Genomic DNA, 17,519 nt, shown 5'->3' on the forward strand with positions numbered 1-17,519 from the left:
TTGACATTGACTCCTCGAGCGTCTGCGACGGGTCCCGTGTCAGTTTTTTGCAAACCCGATTGTTTGTCTTTGGAGGCGGAAAGAAATGATATTATCTAATATATATTTATTTATCTTATTATATATATTATGTTATAGGTACAAAGTTGCAATCAACGGGTTTCTTGTCATTGTATCGCGTGCTACAACTTCCTCATTGACATTTCGGCTCCACTCCCTCTATAAAAAAACTGCCTAATTCCTCGCACCACTGATAGCATTATGGAGTCCGTCTTTTTGGTGTGCGGTGAACCATTTTTTTAAACTTTGGCTCATTTTTTGTGAGACACCCTGTATATGCGGTATATTTTCCACAAAGTACACAAAAGTGCAGGTGTGAGACGTTGAAATATGACCTACTAAGTGAAGGACACTGAACAATGTCCTTAGTACTGTAAACAAGTAAACTATATCTCTTTTGTCGTACACTGGTACCAAAAAAAAAAAAAAGATAGCCGACGGACTGCATCATCTTCCCAAAGCGTTGCAGTCCTTCCATTGCGTGACCATCTTCTCCTGGATGATGAGCAATGGTCTCATGCCGTCGTACTGCTTGTCCCAACCACATTCCTTATTCTTTTGAAGCATAGTGTCTATCTCATACGCGGCCCATCCGCCGGTGTAGTGAAAAGTCACGGAAGCCTGGCACATCTAGAGACGGCAAACAAAAACACGAATTATTGCATTATGTCAAGCGAATGTTATAGATGCTGATGTGGAGACGTCACGATCTATGACGTTCAGTTGACGTAATAGAAATGCCAAAAATGAACAAATATGAAGGGATATAGTATAGCGGTGTATTCAGTTGAGGACGAATGCGAGTAGGTTGTCCCGCAGTGAGCGGGCTCATATCTCCATTTTTTTTCTCCTCTCATCATCATCATCATCATCATCAGTATAGCGTTTGTTCCGGAGAGGAAAAAACTCGATGTTATATTTATGATAGCTTAGGCTTAGAAACAGCGAGCGAGAAGACAATGAGCTCCCACACTCGGAATCATAATCCAGCACGCGCCCCGCCATACAATACTGATGCAGTGATATGTCAAGCAATGATACAGTGATGGCCTCCAACCTGACGACGGAGGGAATTTTTGAATGTACTGTGTGTGGCGATCGTCATGTACTCTGATTAACACAAAAGACGTACTTTCTGTTCATGTGCCTTTGAAACAGAAAATAATGCGAGCGCGCTCTGTGCTAAGGCCGTGATGCACACGAAATGGAGCACGAAAACGAAGTAGTTGTTGCCCGCTGTAACCTAACTACTGCAGTTAACTATAAAATGTGTAACTAGTAGTTGTAACTACCATTTTTGCAAGCAGTTTCTAACTAGTTTTAACTACCTTGCAGTAGTTTTACTGGATATCTCTGGAAGAACCTAACCTATATAACAGGCCTAACCTAACCTAACGTAAGCTAACCTGCCATTAGGGGAGACAGTGGAGAGTTGTCAGTTTTTATTGCAGACTTTGCTGCGACGAAACTACGTTCGTCATGCTGATGAAACCAACGCTGGATTCTAGTTCTTCTGGATACACAGAACACATATTAAACTAAACATGGCTTCCAAAAACAGTTTATAAAAGAGATTGCGCCGAGGTCGTCAAGTGTGACAATACGCTCAAGTAGCGGGTCAGGTTGTCACACGGGCTGGTGCAGGTTGTCGCAGCTGCATTTTCTCGTAATCTCTATTGTGGAGGTGTACGGAATGAAATATTATTAGAAGTTCACATGAAAAACCTAATATCTTAAGCCTTATATTTGATATTTCCACTTCTGTCCTAGCTGTACAGGATTCATGCATGCTAGCCATTACTGGCTGGTAGACCTGCATTATGAATTGTTACACGATCTCTAAGATGTACTAAAAAGCTACTGAAGCACTTTCTCGCGGATATAGTTTGCGCTGTCAGTGGCTCTACCAGTTGAAGCACGTGAGACCTTACCCCGCCGCGTATGGGACAACTGACCCCTATGACACCCGCAATGACTTTACCTCAGCAGTTTACTCCGCTGAAAATCCGCGAAAAGATGTCCGAGGGTTGAAGAAACATTACGAACTCGTGCACTCTTTAGAGCTTTAGTGTGCGTCGTGCGAAATTTGAAAATTTGTTTTGATGAACGGAAAATTTTACTTACTCGTGACACGAACAACTCTTGTGCTGTGCGCTCCTTGCCATATTTTCCATGACAATGAAGGTTTCTTCAGTTAGTGGCTCCTCGTGCTGCTAACAGACAGCGGGAAAATGGCTCAGCTGCTCTGCTTCGTTTTTGTTTAAGCAGCGAGTATGACAACTAGCCCGTGTGACAACTCTCCCCTACATATTACCGAACTGTAAACATCACATCGCCGGCACTCCCTCGTGTCGACACATTGTGTTGAATGCTAACATTTCTGTGCTAATTGCAAAATACTTGATTTCAGGAGTTACATCAATTGTAGTAGCGAGCCTTGCCAGGGACGAAGTGTACCTCGCTCTGTGTCAAGCTGAACAACAACAACAACAACTTTATTTCAGGATGGTGGGTGGGGAGTTTCATCGCCCGGGGCGATACTCTACCCCAGTGCTGGTGGAGAAGCGGGGAATGAAGTAATCGGTCCCGTTACAATGAGGATCGAAGTCCTGTGGCGTCCAAAAAGGCGAAGAAAGCTTTGAGGGCAGAGCGTTGGTGAGGTGGATGCGGCCAGGGGGCAAGCAATTTTGTGAGGGAGAGGGGGGAAGTCAAGCTCGTTGAGGGAGACGGAGAGTACGGAGCGGGAAGGGTGGTAGTGTGGGCAATGGAGAAGAATGTGCTCGAGATCTTCCAAAGCACCGCAGTGACTGCAGTGGGGAGAGTTAACTTGTCTCAAGCGGTAGCGCCACTGTGCTGTGAAGGCCACGTCGAGGCACATTCGATGAACTAATGCGGCGTCTTGACACGAGATATGCGCTGACATGCGGAAAGCGAGCGCTGGGTCAACTCTGCTCAGCATGGCAGGGGTAGTATACCCGTTGGCGGGTAGCCAGAGGAGTCACAAGGCGTTGAAGTATGGACAGCCGATCGCTTCTCAGCAGTGCAATACGCGTCCGTGTCCGAGACTAGAGAGCTGCTTCGGCGACGCTGTCCGCCAGTTCATTGCCTTCGGCACCGCAATGGGCGGGAGCCCATTGGAGAGCGAGCCGATGTCCTGCTTCGTAGACAAGTTTGTAAGCGGTTAACACATCCAGAACCAACGGTGCGGAGGAGCCTCGTATGCAAGAATTTTCAATTGCTTGCAGCGCAGAGTCAGTCAAGACCACCCAATTCTGATGGGGGGCGAGGGAAGGAACGATGTGCTGCAAGAAGAAAAGAATGGCGTACAGTGCCGCATCTATGGATGATGTACAATGGCAAAGGCGACGTCCTTGAACTACGCCTTCGTCGGGGATGACAAATGCTGACGCGGACTTGCCATTTCGAGATGCGCCATCGGTGTAAGCGGCGGTAGAGGTGGAAAACTTCGCGTCTACGAGAGCATAAAAATGGGCTCGAAGGACTTGAGGGGGAACCTGAGCTCTGCAGACCTGGAGGTCAGGAAGACGTATGAAGGTGGGTGGCAGAGGCATAGACCAGGGGGCGTTCGGCGGTGTGACAGTCCTAGGTGTGAAGCCGGTGAGAGCGTGGCGTGTCCTCTGCGCCACGCGATGGAAATCACTTTCAGGACGGTACCGAATTTTCCTGAGGAGTGGATGACGGGGAACGTGCGCACGCAAACGTAGGAAGTGTCGAGCCGTTTCCCGCTCACGAAGGACCTCCACCGGGAGTTCTCCAGCTTCAGCTAGGACTTGCCGTGTTTCAGACATTCTTGGACCGCCAAGGCAGCGACGAAGGCTTCGGGCGAACAGGGTCCGAAGGGTATTTAACGATGTTGTGGAAACCCTATGCAAGACTGGAAGGCTGTAAAGCACAGTCGCCCTCTCCAAAGTCTCGTGAACGGCAAAGAGGGAGCGTTGATCACAGCCCCAGCCGGAGCCAGAAAGATGTTGAATGTCAGGAAGCCATCACTGCACTTTGGTTTCAAGGTGCTTGATGTGACGAGCCCAGAGCAGGTGGGAGTCCAGGACTACACCAAGGAAGCGATGGGAACTCACAGGCTCGAGCTTCCGTGCACGAACCCATAGAGGGAAATTACTCATACCCTTGTGGGTGAAAGGGAGCTCGACGCACTTTTCGGGCGAAAAGGTCCATACAAAGTCGCGTAAGGTGCAGATGAACGTTGTTTAAGGATTGTTGTAAACGGCGCTGAAGGGCTGGTGACTTGTCTACTGTCCAAAGGCCAACGACATCGGCATACACGGAGAATGCTACCTTGCGTGGAACTATCCATTTGAGTCCTGCCATTACCACATTAAAAAGTGTAGGACTGACAATTCTTCCTTGGGGTACGCCTTGATGAACAGGGTGCTTGGGGCTTTGGACGTGGGATGTGCGGACAGCGACAGTTCGGTCCGTAAGAAAATCGTGAAGCCAGCTGAAAGGTCGACCAGAGACTCCAAAAGACCGCAACCCATGGATCACACAGATGTGCGAGACGGTATCATAGCCGCGCTTAATGTCCAGGAAGACTCATACAACGATCCGCCGATGAGCACGAGCATGTTGGACTGTAGAGACAAGATCGAGAACGGGATCCATAGAACTTCGGTGACGGCGAAATCCAGCCATTTCCTGAGGGAACGCACCTTGTTTTTCGAGCCACTAGTCGAGGCGATGCAAAACCATTCTCTCCATCAGTTTTCCCATACAGCTTGTCAGGCTCACGTCCTGCATACTGCGTCTTGCATGGCGGAACGAATGCCTTGCGAGAGGGCCTCGAGGACATGCCGGTGTGCGCAGATGTTCGGAGGCCAGCACGAGAGTGTGCCCAGTTCGTGAAAAGGATCAGTCCAGTAGGGGGTGACAGAGGCAGTCTTGCGTGCGAAATATAGATGGGAAAGTGGTCACTACCTCGGGTGTCGACATCGGTAGAGCACGACATATAGCGAATTATGTCTGCTGAGCACCAGGAAAGACCCAGAGCATCGAGTGAGGGTTGGTGATCGCATATAAGTGACTGACGGTTGTTTAGGAGGCACAGGTGAGCAATCTCCATTGCTTCTAACAATCTCCTCCCCCCGTCCGTCCGTTCTACGGCTTCCCCAGGCCGGATGATGAGCATTGAAGTCACCCAGTACAAGAGCTGGGGATTCCAGTAAACTTAATAAGCGGTGGAGGTCAGTCCACGGACAATGTACCGCGGGACGTAGATAGATACTGACAACGGTTAACAGCATGTGCCCAAGGCAGACCTTACAGGCAGGAGACATAATCATAAGATCGATGACAAACTGACCCTATGGGATCAGCAACGAGGTCATTACGAATGTATAACGCTGTTCTGCTCTGAGAGGATTGATGAGATCGATAGGTTGTATAACCAGTAACGCGATGTGCTGCATCCATGCCATGTTCGCATAGAGCTGTGAAAGGAAACTTGTACTGGTAAAGATGAGATTTAAAATCTGGGAGCTTGTTACGTAGGCTGCGACATTTTCTTCACACATTGCAAAGTGTGCTTAATTCAATCACATTAATTATTTTTACTCTGATTTTTTCATACATTCTATACGCCTTGGCTATGACACACTCGTAGTTCGGTGATGTGCGACTACGAACGATCACTACGATTGCAGCCTACGTATTGCCCAGAACGAGTAGGACTTTTGATAATAACGATAACGGCCTGAATGCACAAAATGGCGACACGGACGTCGTTCACAAATAAGCCAGGAATAGATGCCATGCGCCCCTACGTCAATAGATGATTTCAGAAAATGCCGCATGACGCCGCGTGGTGGCGTGGTGTGCGCAGCCTCGCAGCGCATCATGGGAGATGCACTCCGGGCGAACGAGCGGCTGTTTTGGTTTTCGCTTCGCCTTGGCAGTGTGTTTTCTTCGCTCGGTCTGAGCTTTCTTTAATTTGCTTCATCTACCGGGCGTACTGGACGTACATCTACCGCACGTACCATCACGTACCTTCGTGATGGTACGTGTGTGACTACCGGAAATTTTGTCTCCGACTGTTAGCTAAGGGGGAGTCGACAGAGGAAGCTAAGCCTGACGACGAGTGGGCTTCGCGCGGAAGCTCGCCACAAATAATTTGTGGGTTGTATGCTTCGCTCTTTGCATTTGCAATCCGTGGCTTGTAATGTCGGCATGAAAATGACAAACGGAAGATTGGCTTATGATAGTTTGACTTGTTTGTGGTTGTCCTCATTCGGTTCGAAAGGCGAACGAGTGACGTATTCAGTACTTCCAAGACCACCTATCACGATGTCTTTGTTTTCTTATTCCCTTTTTTGTCTGTTGCTGTACGAAGAAGTGTTCCTCGGCGCGTGTTGTGCCCACTTTAACAGCTTTTAAAAAAATAATTTTCGTTCTCCTCAGATGACATCGATTCCTTCGCGAGGGACGAGCCCGTGCGTTGTACCCAGCTGCAATCATCGTACTGCGTACAACAAAAAACTGTCGTGGCACTACTTTCCCAAGAAGGATGCCCTGCGCAAGCTCTGGATACAAGCCCTTATCCAGAACACTGTGCTACCGGAATCATGGGAGCCTAAACCCAAACAAAGGATCTGCGGCGCACACTTCGACACTTCGGTAAGAAAGGGGTACATGGACAAGTTGCCACGCTACTTGACGCGTGGGACTTTCATCCAATCAGGTATGGGAACTATACCATGTTCGTCAACAGGACAAAAAGGGTGATATTTCTTTACCTCTGTTCGTGGCAACCATTCAGCCATGCTAGATACCGCTGAGGAGGTTACCGTAGAAACATCCTTTGAAGATGTCAGCTGCACATTGAAGCTGTGCCCAGATGTGGGTACATATCCCAGTGAGAGCCAAGATGGGACTGGTGCAATGGCATACGATCACGGTAAGAGCATTTCTGTGGTCGGTTATTTCCCACGTCTACTTGCAGAAGCGAAAATAATTACATATCTGATTCCAGCACCTACAGACAATGCGATGGTGGAAGCTGCACCTGAACATTCGAATGCAACAAATGGTACCAAGCCCAGGCACCTCGAAGATGTAAATGCAAAGCTCACTGAAGAATGTTCACGGCTACGAGAAGCAGTTTCGAGCCTTCATGAAAAGAATGCAGCGCTGCAGAACGTGAATGTAGAGTTGGCACAGGTAAATGACGACCTGCGTCAGAGGAACCAGCGGCTTGAGTGCCGTATCACTGAGCTATTGAACTACAAACCCATGAACTGGAAAAGCTTCATGCAACACTGGCTACAGCTGGTGAAAAGTTCTCCAAGGAACAGCAGGAGTTGAAGTCTTACGTTTGTGACTTTGAGATGAAACTAGAACGGAGCAGTTCCATTCAAAAGCTCGGTACCAGGCGCACCCCCGCCCGTGTTCTCTCCGACGATGAAAAGCTTCATTTTTACACTGGGTTTAATAGTCTGGAGCGCTTCAAAAGGTTTTGCAGCTTTGTTGAGGCAGACTATGAAGACTACAAGAACGCTTGTACCGAGAGTCCATGAAACAGAGGTAGGAGTCGGGTTTTTTCTGTGGAGGAGCAGCTTATCATTGTTCTCATCAGACTCAGGGTGGGACTACTGGAACGGGACCTGGCATTTAGATATGATGTCAGTTTAGGGTACGTGAGTGAACTGTGCTCATTTTGGACTGGATTCTTGAGCAACTACTTGGAACAGACACCGATATGGCCTTCGAGAGAGACCGTGAATGACTTTATGCCGGAAGTATTCAAGGAATCATACCCAACAACTAGAGTCATCTTGGACTGCACAGAACTCTTCATTGAGACCCCGAGTGACCTGCGGGTTCAAAGTGATACTTACTCGTCATTTGAGTCGCATAACACAGCAAAAGGTCTCGTCGGTATTGCTCCAAGTAGGTTTGTTACATTTGTAAGTGACTTGGCACCTGGGAGGTTCTCAGATAAGGCTCTGGTTAAACAGAGTGGACTGTATCAATTACTTGAACCAGGGGACAGTGTTATGGCGGACCGGGGATTTCTTATTGTTGAGGACCTTGCTGCACTGAATGTTGGCTTAAATATTCCCCCATTCTTAAATGGTGCTCCACAGCTGACCCTGGAAGATGAAACAACAACACGAAGGATCGCTAGAGTTCGCATTCATGTAGAACGTGTTATTCGGAATGTGAAAACGTTTCGAATTTTGAAGTACGTTTTTTGTAACTCAATGTCAGGGTCGCTCAATTTTGTTCGGAAGACTTGTGCATTGTTGCGCAACTTCCTAGATGAACCACTGCTGACAAGGAAATCTGTGGAAGACTACGTCTGTTTGCAATGTTCCACGTACGAAACAAGATCCATCTGTTTCTGTAAATTTGAACAATACTTGCAGCGCATTCACCCTTAATGCTGAAAACGCACCTGCAGATTGTGTTTTTTAAATGTCGGGAGCTGTTACTTTGTCACGATTGAGCATATGATTCCTACACACTAAATCTGGTGACGCTTAAAATCACTACGTGACGCCTTTTCAGCGTTAAAAAAAGGCACTTATTTTACGCCAAAGACTTTCTCTCCACTGAGTGTCGGTTCCTCCAAATGAATCCGTACTTACGTTACTTATGTTAGTAACTTATGTTACTGGAAAGGCTACCCTACGGAGCAAACGTACCGAAACATTTCGGCTATACCTTGTTTACACTTTGAATAATCAAACTAGGAAACAAGCCCCTGAAATTCTACAGTCAGCGTGGGCGCTTTCTTTGAACAGCTCGAATAAACCACTATAACCTGCGGTATAGAGTACACTTTACAAATTTGTCGGTGACCTCTTTCAAGCGTGTTCATTAATTTTACTTAAGAAAATAACCGTTAGTGACAACCATGTTTTTATTATTAACCAAATACTTTAGTGTCAAAAAAGGACTTTTTTTAACGCTGAAAAGGCTGTTCTGCAACACGATGACCAGGTTTGTTTCTCAGTTTGCCGACCACACAAGGATGACAAGCGTCATGTTTCGTCTAAAAAAACGTTTTAATCATCATCATCGTGCTAACTTTCGCTTCGTCCTTTTCGTTTTCAGGACCGTTCCCAAACCCATTCAACACACACACAAAGAAAAGTTATTTTCGATTCCTCAACATCCTCCCCCGCAGTGAGTAGCTGCTCACTTGATTAAACAATCTCTAGTGGACAGAGAAGTTGCACAGGTCGACGTTACAACGTTCCGTTTGTAGTCGGACTGTGCACGCTCTTACTTTTCCGTCAGCACTGGGAGTAATGGTGTCTACCCGACACATCTTTCACAGACTTGGTAAGCGATCTTGCATGACCAGTATCAAATCTCCGGGCTTGAAAGTTACTGCATTTCCACGTTTCGCTGTGTGATGGGACCGAAGCTGTAGTAAATAGTCCTTCTTCCATCGTGTCCAGAAGGAGTTGAGCAGCTGTTCACGACGTCGGTAACTGGTCGACCATGCTGCTCGCTCGATAATAAATTTCCAGTGGATACATTTTTTGGAAAAGTAGGCACCTCTGGCTCACGTATATTGTTCCAGAGGATCTTAAAATCCTTAGAAGCTCGCTTAAAAGCAAGCGCATTGTCGGAATAAATAATCTTACATAATCCCCTTCGGGCTACGAACCGGCGAAATGCCATGAGGAATTTGTTTGCTGTGAGATCGTCGACAACTTCTAGGTGTACCGCTGTTGTTACAGCACATATAAAAAGAGCGATGTAGGATTTCGTTGAGTTGTTGCCTACAGTGTTGTAGAAGAGGGGTCCCGCAAAGTCTGTTCCCGTTACCTCGAAAGGTCCAGTCCTGTTTATCCTATCAGGAGGAAGCGGGGCAATGTCTTGGAACGTCGGTTGAGCGCGTTGCCGCTTGCACCACACGCACTTGTACAGAACAGTTTCCACAGCTTGACGACCCTGGATAATCCAATAATGCTCTCTTAGCTCAACGAGCGTGTCACGGACTCCAGAATGCAGTAAGCGTTGATGAGACTTTTCGATAAGTAGTCGCGTGTAAGTGTGCTGCTTTGGTAAGATCAGTGGATGCTTTACTTCTTCGTTTTCGTTGCTTCGTTGTAATCTTCCCTTTATCCGTAGAAGTCCATTCGGGTCCAAATATGGGTGGAGGTCTCTTAGACTTGACGTTGATTTCGCTGGTTGTGAGCAATGCAGTGCTAGCAACTCTTCTGAGAACACCTCCTCTTGAACTTCTTTGATCCAGTACCTTTCGGCCTGCTGTATTTCTTCCGTAGTGAGGGGGCCCCTTTCTTTAGGCTCTCTTTGTCTCGCATTCTGTAGAAAACTGTATATCCATGACGTTACCCTGATGACTTTATCCAGCGAACAATAGTCGTCCAAATTTAGGATTGGTTTCAATTGACGAGATGGCAGGAGCATGACGTATGTTGTCTTGACTTCTTCGTCACGGAAGTTTTCTCCTAGCATTCGGCGCACGGCAACCAGCTTCGGCCAGCTCGCTTCTGTTTCCTTCAGCCGTGGCGGTCCTTCCCAACAGACACTTCTTGCATTCAAGTATTCAACGTTTACGCCACGTGTAAGAATATCTGCTGGATTTTCTTTTCCAGGACAGTGTCGCCAATCTGAAAGATTCCTGTGACTTTGTATTTCAGAGATTCTGTTGGCCACAAAGGGCATGTAGCGTTGCGCTTGACCCTGTACCCAGTAAAGTACAATCATAGAATCAGTCCAGAGGGTGGCCTTAACAATGTCGCTGAAGCTTTGGTTGACGTAGTTGCAAAGGCGAGTCCCTAGCAGAGCTCCGAGCAGTTCCAGACGTAGTAATGTAATGATTTTCAAAGGAGCAACTCTGGTTTTCGACAACAAAAGGTGAACGGTGCATGATCCGTCGGCATACTGGCTCCTGATGTAGGCGACCGCTCCGTATGCCTGTAAACTGGCGTCGCAGAATACGTGTACGGATTGGCTGAGTACTTGCGCCGTACTTTTAATGCTCCTTGGAATCCATATTTCATCGGCTTTTGGGAGTTCACGACACCATTTTTGCCAGTCGTGAGGGAGACTCTCGTCCCATCTTAGTTCCTTTTGCCAGACACGTTGTAACAAGACCTTGGCTTTTATAACGAATGGTGCGAGAATCCCAAGATGATCGAATACTCGCGCTACCGTTTGAAGCAGGCTGCGCTTGGTAACGTTAGCTGTCATCAGAAAGTCCATCACGGAATTTAGCGCAACTCGTAACGTATCACTTTCACGTCCCAAACCAGACCTAACACCTTTCTATCGTGATGTGCGATCAAACTTTCCTCTTCGTAGTGCCGCAGAGTTGCACACAGCTGTTCATCATTGGTTGCCCATTTTCGTAATCTCATGCAGCAATCTTCAAAAATGATGACTGATTCCTTCAAAAGCTGTTGTACTTCTTCAACTGTGTCGACGCTGGTTACCAGGTCATCTACGTCGAAACTCTCTAAGAGGAGTTCGCAATTCTTCGGGTACTTTTCTGACGATGTTTGCAGATGGTGTCGCACAGTTCCAGCTAAAAGAAAAGGGCTTGAGGTAGCGCCGAATTGGACCCGTGTCATACGCAGAACTTCAACGTCGGGTAATGGTTGTCCCACTCTCGGTGTCGTCGTGTACCACAGGAATCTAAAAGCATCGCGGTCAGCTTCGGCTAATGAAATCTGTAGAAAGGCTTTCTCAATATCAGCGATCAGTGCAACTGTGTTCCTGCGAAAGCGGAGCAGAACGTGAAGGACCTCCGGATTAAGATTTGGTCCAGCATGAAGAACATCGTTGAGAGAGGGTTCGCTAGCGACACTAGACGAATCATCAAATACAACCCTTATTTTTGTGGTGTCCCTTTCACGTCGAATCACGGCTCGATGAGGAAGGTAGTACTGAGTGTTAGCCGAGTTGTCGTCCACTGGTATCTTTTCCGCATGTCTGTTTTGTTCGTAGAGGAGAATAGCAGCATCGTACCTCAATCTTCATCATCGTACGTCAATTACCCCACTACCTCTCAAGAGGCGTTTCGTTAGCGATCGGAGTCTTGTCTTTGCTACTTCTAGATTTGAAGGTAACTCGTCTTTTTTCGTGGTCCAAGGTAGGGAAACTTCATACCTTCCGTTTTTCTTCGCAATGGTTTTAGTAAAATGATCCATCACTTCTTTAGTATGATGTTCTTTGCTTTCGGTTTCGTTGTGCTGAATCCCAATGTGTTCAAGTTCCCAAAATCTTCGCAGCTGGGAAGAAGTTTCGTCTTCAAAACTTTCCGCTGTTACTCTAAGCACACCTACATTGGTGTCCAAGTTGTCAGACGACGATAAGGAAGTAGGGCCTTGAACTGTCCAGCCGAATATAGTTTTAATCGCGAACAGTATGTCTGTGATTGGTTCCGTCTCGCCTGCTACTACTGCCCAGAAGGAATCTGCACCAATGAGGATCTGGACCTCGTTATTACAGGTTATGCCCATAAGTACAACGTCAGCCACCTGCATGCCTCTCTCGGCTAGAGTTCGTGTTAAATTACAATCAGGTGGGTGTAGTACATTAGCTGAAATATCAGGTGTTTCCAGAGCTTCAACACACACTTCTTTGCGGGAATATTGGCTGCGAAGTCAAACTTTTAACACGACGACACCTTCCTTTCAACGGCCTACAACCGAAGGCGCATATCGTCAACACCTCCTCCCCTACTGATTCGCAGTCGAGCAGATGTGACAGGGACTCCTTAATAAATATCCTTTGACTTCCTCCGTCAAGCATTATCCTCACAAACTGCCGCTTTGCGTTAGTTTCTGCCCATACCCGAGCTGTCAGTAGAAGGATCGTGCCGCTGTCTCTGTTGATTTCGGACTCTGACATGGTAGATGACAACACACTCAAACGAGAATCCCTGGGATGTTCACATAGTACCGTGAGATGATGCCCACCCCACTGTGAGCATTTTAGACGAGGAGCGGTCCTGCAGTCTCTCGATCGGTGATACCGCTTTCCTCACTTGAAGCAGCGACCTTCTCGCGAAAGTAAAGCTTTCTTTTCCTCAACCGCGAGGTTGCCGTTGCAGTTTTCTAGAGTATGGTCAGTTGCTTTGCATAAAACACTGTCTGTCGAACTGTCACTCCAGTCGACAAGGCTCCGGTCGTTTGCCGCTCGAAAGGTCGCCTTGTGTCTCTTCGTTCCGTGTTCGTAATGCAGCCATGCAGCCATCTTGACAGCCGACGAGAACAAAGGGGCCGATAGGCTGTCGTATATACACATACTGCCACAAAAAGGTACACGCCTCATGCACTTCTCTTATAATCAACTCTATCATTAGTGGCAGTGGCTGTCGTACAGCATGCCATGTAGTGAAGTTCTCTTTTTAGAGTGCAGTCCGGGAAGAACGTAACTCAAAAACCAGTTCACCGTATGCCAAAAGGATATGCGTATCCTTTACAGCTTGCATATGCTCACGACATGTGTGAGTGGCACATTAGTTTTCATGTACTGTTGGGGACACGCTTGCCTAAAATCTCCAGCCCGTGGCGGAGCGATCTATCGGCGACGTCGCGTCGTACGAAGGAACTATGCCAATACCCTCGCCGAGGGGAGGCCGCGCTGAACTGCTCTCCCTAGCACACATGGAAGAAAGAAGAAAATGAGGCGCCCTTCGACAGAAGAGAAAGGTTCGGGCAAGTGACGTGGGGATAGGAGATGAGCTGTAGCTTATTTGGAACCACGCGAGGGTCACATTACCTGAATAGACCAATGAGGTCGCTTTGCACACGCCACCTTGGGGGCCATTTCGGCGCGCTACCACCACAGCTTTCCAAGTATTCCGAAACTATGTAACCGAAACCGGAAGGCGAGCGGTGATGTCACTGGAGTGGCCCCCAATCTCTGCTTCACTTCTCGAAGCAATAGCGCTCGTCCTCTTTCCTTCCTCCATGCTAGCAGACGACGCTGAGAAAGCGATGGTACTCTCTCTCGACAGGCGGCGCTGCGTGGCCTTACATCGGAGACGTAATGGTAAGTTCCTTCGTGCGCGACGTCGCCGATAGGGGACTGCTCGGCCATGGGCTGGAGATTTTAGATAGAGGGGTGAAACAAACCCGCCATTGTTGTAGCTATACCCTCAAGCGGATGCTTTTGGCAAAACTGCCATCTTGTCCATCACGTCATAGAAAACGTCATTTTGAGGTCATGTGACTTTGTTTCAATGTCGTTTTGCCGCTTACCGACATATTTCCGTCTCTATAGCGTCAAGAGACGGACTTATTTTGCCAGCGTATACTGTGCAGTGCTTCTTCTGCAACATATGGTAGCCCATTTCTTCTTAGTTTAGTACATCGCATCGGCTCAGTGAGTCTTAACGCGCGGTCGTCATCACATCTTTGGAAGTCGTCAACATTACGAGGCCTTATGTGCAAAACAGCTCGTTTTACTGCGACATTATCGAATAAAAATAATGACCGTGATCGAAAGACATCCAAAACGTTGTACAGAAACAACAACCGCATTGTTTACAAACGGTTTGGCCGCCGATCACGGGCGCCGCCATCTTTCAGGTCACGTGTGCCTTGACGTTTGCTGTGATGTGCGACAAGGACCTACCCAGGATGCATTGCGTTCGCCCAGCACGCTTTCGTCTACGGAGCAATACACTGGATGCCACCCCTGTGATAGACAACCGTGTCCCCAACAGCACGGCTTCCATTAAACACTACGGGGCGACTCTCACCTTTCTGGATACAGTATTGCCTGATTCGAAGTACCAAACAAAATCGGCACCGTCGATGAACAGGCAGTGTTGTAGTCTTTTGTCATCATAACTGATGAAACCCTGTTTATACTCCGGTGTACAGCCCTGGAAAAGCACAACATAGTCTACTTTAATTTGCAACGCTTATGAACTCCAACGGTTTGTGGTCAGCGCAAAAATAGTTAAGGACGACAGACATACAAGTTCAAATATTTTGAATAGGCTAGCATGTCCCGAGGATAAAGTTATCAAAAAAATCATACCCGATCATGACCAAGCACTGAATTTGGAGATTTTGCAGTGTTCCGATCCGATTCAACGAGTAGTGCATTCCCGGATTTATCAAATCCTCACTTCCCCTTTCGCTGGTTCGTATGGTATAATTTATTATTAGCGTTATACATCAGTGAAACGCGTGAAGCATGGAATTTGCGCGTGGGGGGAAATTCCAGCGCGACGACACGATGGCGTTGCCTGACCAGGCGCCCACAGCTCCCCATAGAGCCCATAGTTTGAGATAATTCAGGCAACGCTGGACATACGACCAATGAAAATGCGTCGTGATGCCTAGCAGCCAACCAATCAGCAACCTCTCAGTTTGGCTCGGCTTTCGGCCGGCCCTGGCTGCCATTGACTACTGGTTTTCATACCTGGCGCCCGTTATTCCAAAATAACTAAGACATTTTTGATAGGCGAAATACATATTTATTGATGCAACGTATAAACTCAAATGTTTGACTCATATAATCACCGTGCGTACAGGACGTTTCGTTCCTTGAATAGACAGCAACCAAACCAAGTTCGAACTTTCAAAGCACACATACAGTCTACTGCTGGAGGCGAGCGCAGTCCACGAGTGCGTGCGTTTCACAGATGAGCATCTTCCCATTCTGGCGATGCACTGTAGGTCACACAGTCACGGGAAATACTTGTGTCGTTACGAACCCTCTCTTCTTAGTCACTGTATTTGAAAATGCGACAGCGCTCGAAAGTGTTCCTCAGGCGTCAGCTCACCAAGCATTCCAGTTCCGACCCGGCAAGAATGTCCGTAGGTTGACACTTTATCGGAGATCAGTACATGGCCAGAGTCACTATAGCTCACGAACAAACCCGCGTGTACACTTCGTCTTTGGTCGTTGTGGTCAACCGACATCGGCGAGCCGCGGAGACGCAGCGACCTTGCTTGGAGCTGCCCGCCTGGCCGACTGCCGAGACTGCCCGCGAAAAGTGAGCTGTCAGATATTTCGAAACTTTATCAACCAATCCCGGAGCGCGCATCCTCCTTTGGCCAATGGGCGTCCGTCATGATGCCTGACGATGTAATACCACGTAACTGTGACGTGATTTTATTTTTCTACTGCCGCAAATGCGGGGAGCTGTGGAGGCCTGGCCTGACTCTAGGACCCAGTCACTCATGCGTCTTGATACAGAAAATAAGTGTGGGAGAGGGAGGTGTAAAGAGAGAGGACGTTGACACGTGGCCATCCTTTGCCATGACGTCACTGAAGCGTCGCGCGCTACTTGAGGAGGGGAGATATTGTCCTTGCTCCTCTCCACGCGTGCGGGTCCGCTTCCGGGCTCTCACGACCAAAATACACTAACTCTGTAAATAGACCTCTATCGAAGAAGCGTCACCGTGACTGATCATGAGGTTGGTAGACATAGCAAAACCGAAACAGCGCAGACAGCGAGCATCGCCACTTCACAAAGCCGTATTTTTCCTGCGAAGGTCACGGGTCGCTTCTTTGTATCAATGGTAACACAAATGCGGTCACATTTTTAGACGCTTTGGTGTCTTCATTCGCGTTCCCAGTCCACCGCGGAAAGAAAAGGAAGCTCCACCCAAAGGTTGGATGCATCGTCTCGAAAGGTAGTGTGGTAGCCCTGTGCGGAATGCGGTTTATTAGTACGACCTAGTTCGCGCTTGCTTTGTACAGAGGCACCACGTGCACTCTGAGAGAAACTGATGCACTTGAGGTTCCTGAAGATGGAAGGGCCTGGTAGCCATCTTTTGAAACGGCTGCCGAAAGGGTAGGGCTGCCGGTGGAATGGAGCAGAACAAGGCCATACAACTAATATTATGTAAGGCTTCATAAAAACCTTACGATATGAAAAGCTAAATTCAAACGTCGCTTTCTTGTGACATATTGCAATAGTAGTTCCATTCTACCAAGTTGGCGGCGCTGTTGTGTCATCTGACGTCGTTTGTTTGTAAACAGGGTGACGTTTGCACGGCACGCACGGGAGTTGTTGTGAGTCAAATGCTCCTGCTAGACATATGCATACGTTGGGAAACGACCTCCTCGGTGCGTCACGCGACTTTTACGTGGGAAGCCTGGTGGGACGCCTGCCTAACTCTCGAGTGCCTCTCCTCGAATGGGTGTAACCAGCATCTGCTCTGTAACCTCGGAAAAACGCTACGAATGCCGGGTCTCAGAATGTTTCTGGTCAAGAACAGCGCGTTACCTCCCGTTGCGGTGTCCATTAAAGCTGATTCACACTGCTGCGTTTACGGGTGCGCTTGCAAACCGCAAGGCGAACGGTTGCCTTGGAAACAAAGCCCTGCTCTCCGCAAACGCACTACGAAAGAGGAACGGAAGGAGTCACCGGTTGAGTCAACTTCACCTTTCTTTACCCAGGCACCGCAACCGCAAGTCGTGCCCAATACGAGAGTTAACGCAGGAGCAGGTGCGGAGTTTCCCTTTTCTTTTTC

At 48.0% G+C, this 17,519-nt stretch overlaps 1 protein-coding gene across 4 annotated transcripts in view; it reads right to left on the minus strand.

Moving 5' to 3' along the window:
* Positions 1–392: 392 nt before the first annotated feature.
* The window catches only part of LOC135390058 (uncharacterized), a 51,182-nt gene continuing 34,055 nt past the window's right edge, over positions 393–17,519 (minus strand). For 2 of the 4 annotated variants that reach the window (XM_064620071.1, XM_064620070.1), the window contains 2 exons: positions 14,786–14,911; positions 394–690 (listed from right to left, as the gene is read on the minus strand). In XM_064620071.1, the coding sequence (XP_064476141.1) occupies positions 508–690; positions 14,786–14,911 (309 nt within the window). In that variant the 3' untranslated portion in view covers positions 394–507. Of the gene's footprint in view, positions 691–8,080; positions 8,184–14,785; positions 14,912–17,519 lie in introns of those variants that run through there. The other 2 variants (XM_064620073.1, XM_064620072.1) reach the window with 2 other exon arrangements.

This window comes from Ornithodoros turicata, chromosome 3, assembly GCF_037126465.1.
Source record: "Ornithodoros turicata isolate Travis chromosome 3, ASM3712646v1, whole genome shotgun sequence".
NCBI classification, from domain to species: domain Eukaryota; kingdom Metazoa; phylum Arthropoda; class Arachnida; order Ixodida; family Argasidae; genus Ornithodoros; species Ornithodoros turicata.